General features: G+C 49.9%; 1 protein-coding gene across 1 annotated transcript in view; it reads right to left on the reverse strand.

The window, feature by feature from the left end:
- Positions 1-2853, reverse strand: part of NR4A2 (nuclear receptor subfamily 4, group A, member 2) — a 4061-nt gene extending 1208 nt beyond the window's left edge. The window contains exons 1-2 of the mRNA XM_009885473.1: positions 1990-2853; positions 373-575 (exon numbers count right to left, since the gene is read on the reverse strand). Of these exons, the coding sequence (XP_009883775.1) occupies positions 373-575; positions 1990-2853 (1067 nt within the window). The remainder of the gene's footprint in view (positions 1-372; positions 576-1989) is intronic.
- Positions 2854-2961: the final 108 nt, after the last annotated feature.

Genomic DNA, 2961 nt, shown 5'->3' on the forward strand with positions numbered 1-2961 from the left:
AGAGAAAGAGAAAGAGAAAGAGAAAGAGAAAGAGAAAGAGAAAGAGAAAGAGAAAGAGAAAGAGAAAGAGAAAGAGAAAGAGAAAGAGAAAGAGAAAGAGAAAGAGAAAGAGAAAGAGAAAGAGAGAGAGAAAGAGAGAGAAAGAGAGAAAGAGAGAGAAAGAGAGAGAGAAAGAGAAAGATTTAAAAAAAAAAAGAAAAAGGGAAGATAGGGGGAGAAAAGCTAAACAACTAATTACTCGAGGAGCAATAAATGAAGGATTTAAGAGGCACCTAATTACCGAGGAGTTAATAAAATGCAGATCAGCGGACCTTGAAAGGATCTGATTTCATAACCGCCCCGACGTTCCCCCCTCGGATGCCGCCCGCGTACCTGTACGCCAGCCGCAGCACGAAGAGCTCCAGGAAGGCGGACTCAAAGAGCAGGTCCTGGTCCGTTTTAGGCAGATCGGTGAAGCCGGGAATTTTTTCCGCCCACCCCCGGATGATCTCCATGGAGCCGGTCAAGAGATCATAGAACTGCTGGATGTGCTGAGTGTCGTCTCCGCTCAGCTGGTAGTCGGGGTTAGCCTGGAACTGGAAATTCATTTTAAAAAGCACTTAATGAGGTTCTCTAAAGTATATAACCCGTGAAATTGCTAAACCCGTTAGCAGAGCCCCTGGCCGCTCGGTCTCGGTGCTGGCCCGCTGTTATTTCACTCAAGACAAAGCCAGAGCAAATAATTGCCTACCAAGAGGAAGGCACCCTTGACATCTCCCTCTAACACATACATAAGTATGAGTTTCTACACTTAACTAAGGTAAAAACAGAAGCTCCAAAGCCTGCCAAAGCAAGCTACTGTACTGCAGTTCCTTGTCACACTGGAAAAAAGGAAAGAGATGTACAACAGATACAGTCATCCTACTTAATTATTGCCTTTCAGCAGTGTAAATACAGTCATGCCAGATACTGCATGGAAACCTAAGCTAGAGGGGAAAAAATAGGAATCAAGTTCTATGTTGCAACAAACAGTATCTATTTGGTTCACTGGAAAAAGTACCATAAACTAATTGCAGAAGCTGGTAGCCAAGGGTTATATTTTCACTGCCTTCATGCAAGTTAACATTCAGTTTCTGCCTTTTACATTTGCTTTGTACGAAAAGATCCCAAGATGCATATATATTATAAATATTGATAATTCACACAATTTATGCTGTTTGTCAGTTCTGCCCGTGCTAGCTGGGACACAGTGGATACTGATTCAAATGAAGACTGCTTGCCTTTTCTTCCCCCCTGCTTCTTCTTCCTTTCCCCCCCCTTCTTTCTTTCCGTCTTTCTTTTTTCCTTTTCTTTTTCCCCCTTTCTTTTTTCCCATTTTTCTTTTTTCCTCTTGCTTTTTTCCCTTTTTGTTTTCCTTTTCTTTTTTCCATTTTTCTTTTTTCCCCTTTCTTTTTTCCCCTCTTTCTTTTTTCTTTTCTCTCTTCCCTTCTTTCCCTTCTTTTTCCCCCTTTCTTTCCCCCCTTCTTTTTCCCCTTCTTTTTCCCCCCTTTCTTTTCTCCCCGTTCTTCTATTTCCCCGTTTCTTTCCCCCCTTTCTTTTTTCTCTTTTCTTTTTCCCTTTTCTTTTTTCCTCCTTCCTTTTTTTTTTTTTTCCCTTTTTTTTTCCAGGGCATTTAACAGGAGAAAATTGATAGCGTTAACATTTGAGCTAACCTCGCAGCTCCTAGCTGTGTTTTATATGCCAAGAGGAGGGAAGGAGACGCTCGGTAAATACAAATCCGTGGGCATTCATATTATTTACATTCCTTGGAGACCTTCTCTATTTAAAATGATAAGATTATTCAATCAGGATGGTGAAATAAAGAGATCACTTAATTTTACCACAGGGAATTCTGTTCCACTTGGTTAGCTCAGACACGGTTCTCTGTCCTAACCAATTTCCATCTGAAGGGGAAAGCGGCTCCGCGCCCCGGCGGGTCCCCCCCCGCCGCCCTGCCCGCCGCCCGCTCACCTTGAAGAAGCCCTTGCATCCCTCGCAGGTGCGGACGCCGTAGTGCTGGCAGGCGGCGTTGTCCCCGCAGACGGCGCAGAGCCCCTCGTTGGAGGGGGACCCCCGGGAGGGCGGCGAGGGCACCTGGCTGTCCAGCAGCTGTGGAGCGTGGCCCAGCTGCAGCCCCGGGAAGGCCATGGAGGGCTGCTTGCGGATGGGGTTGGGGACGGCGAAAGCCTGCCCGTCCACGGCGTGGTGCGCCCCGGCCGGCTCGGGGTTCATGGGGACGTGGAGGGGCCCGTCGAAGCGCATCTGGCAGCTGGAGACGGGGGTGCCGGGGGGCGACTGCTTGAAGGAGAAGAGGGAGAGGCGGGAGACGGGCGTTTTGCGCTGCTCGATCATGTGCGTGGTGGCCACGTAGTTGGGGTGGAAGTTGTGCAGGGAGCCGGGGTCGTCCCACATGGGGCCGTGCTGCACCTGGAAGCCGGGCGTGGAGGGGGTCGGGGGCGACGAGGGCTTGTAGTACACGGAGCCCGAGTGGGACATCATCTCCTCGGACTGGGGGGGGAGGTGGCTGTGCTGCTGGTAGCCGTGCATCTGAATGTCTTCCACCTTAATGGAGGACTGCTGTCCGGAGAGGGGCATTTGGTACAAGCAAGGTGGCTTCACGTCGTAGCTTGTGTTGTAGTTGTCCATAAAGGTACTGAAGCTGGGGAGAGAAGTGGTGGCAGTGATTTCAGTGTTGGTGAGGTCCATGCTAAACTTGACAAACTCCGGAGTTAAGAAATCGGAGCTGTATTCTCCCGAAGAGTGGTAACCGTAGCTCTGGGAGGCCGGGCTGGCTCCTTGAGGCGAGGACCCATACTGAGCCTGAACACAGGGCATGGCTGGAAACGAAACAGGGTCATATAGACTCGGACCACACAACCGCGCTCCATCCGCCCCCGCGCAGCATCCCCCCTTCGCCGGTCGGGGCCAGCGCGGTGCCCGGCG

The sequence above is a fragment of the Charadrius vociferus genome, unplaced genomic scaffold (assembly GCF_000708025.1).
Source record: "Charadrius vociferus isolate BGI_N301 unplaced genomic scaffold, ASM70802v2 scaffold404, whole genome shotgun sequence".
In the NCBI taxonomy this organism is placed as follows: Eukaryota; Metazoa; Chordata; class Aves; order Charadriiformes; family Charadriidae; genus Charadrius; species Charadrius vociferus.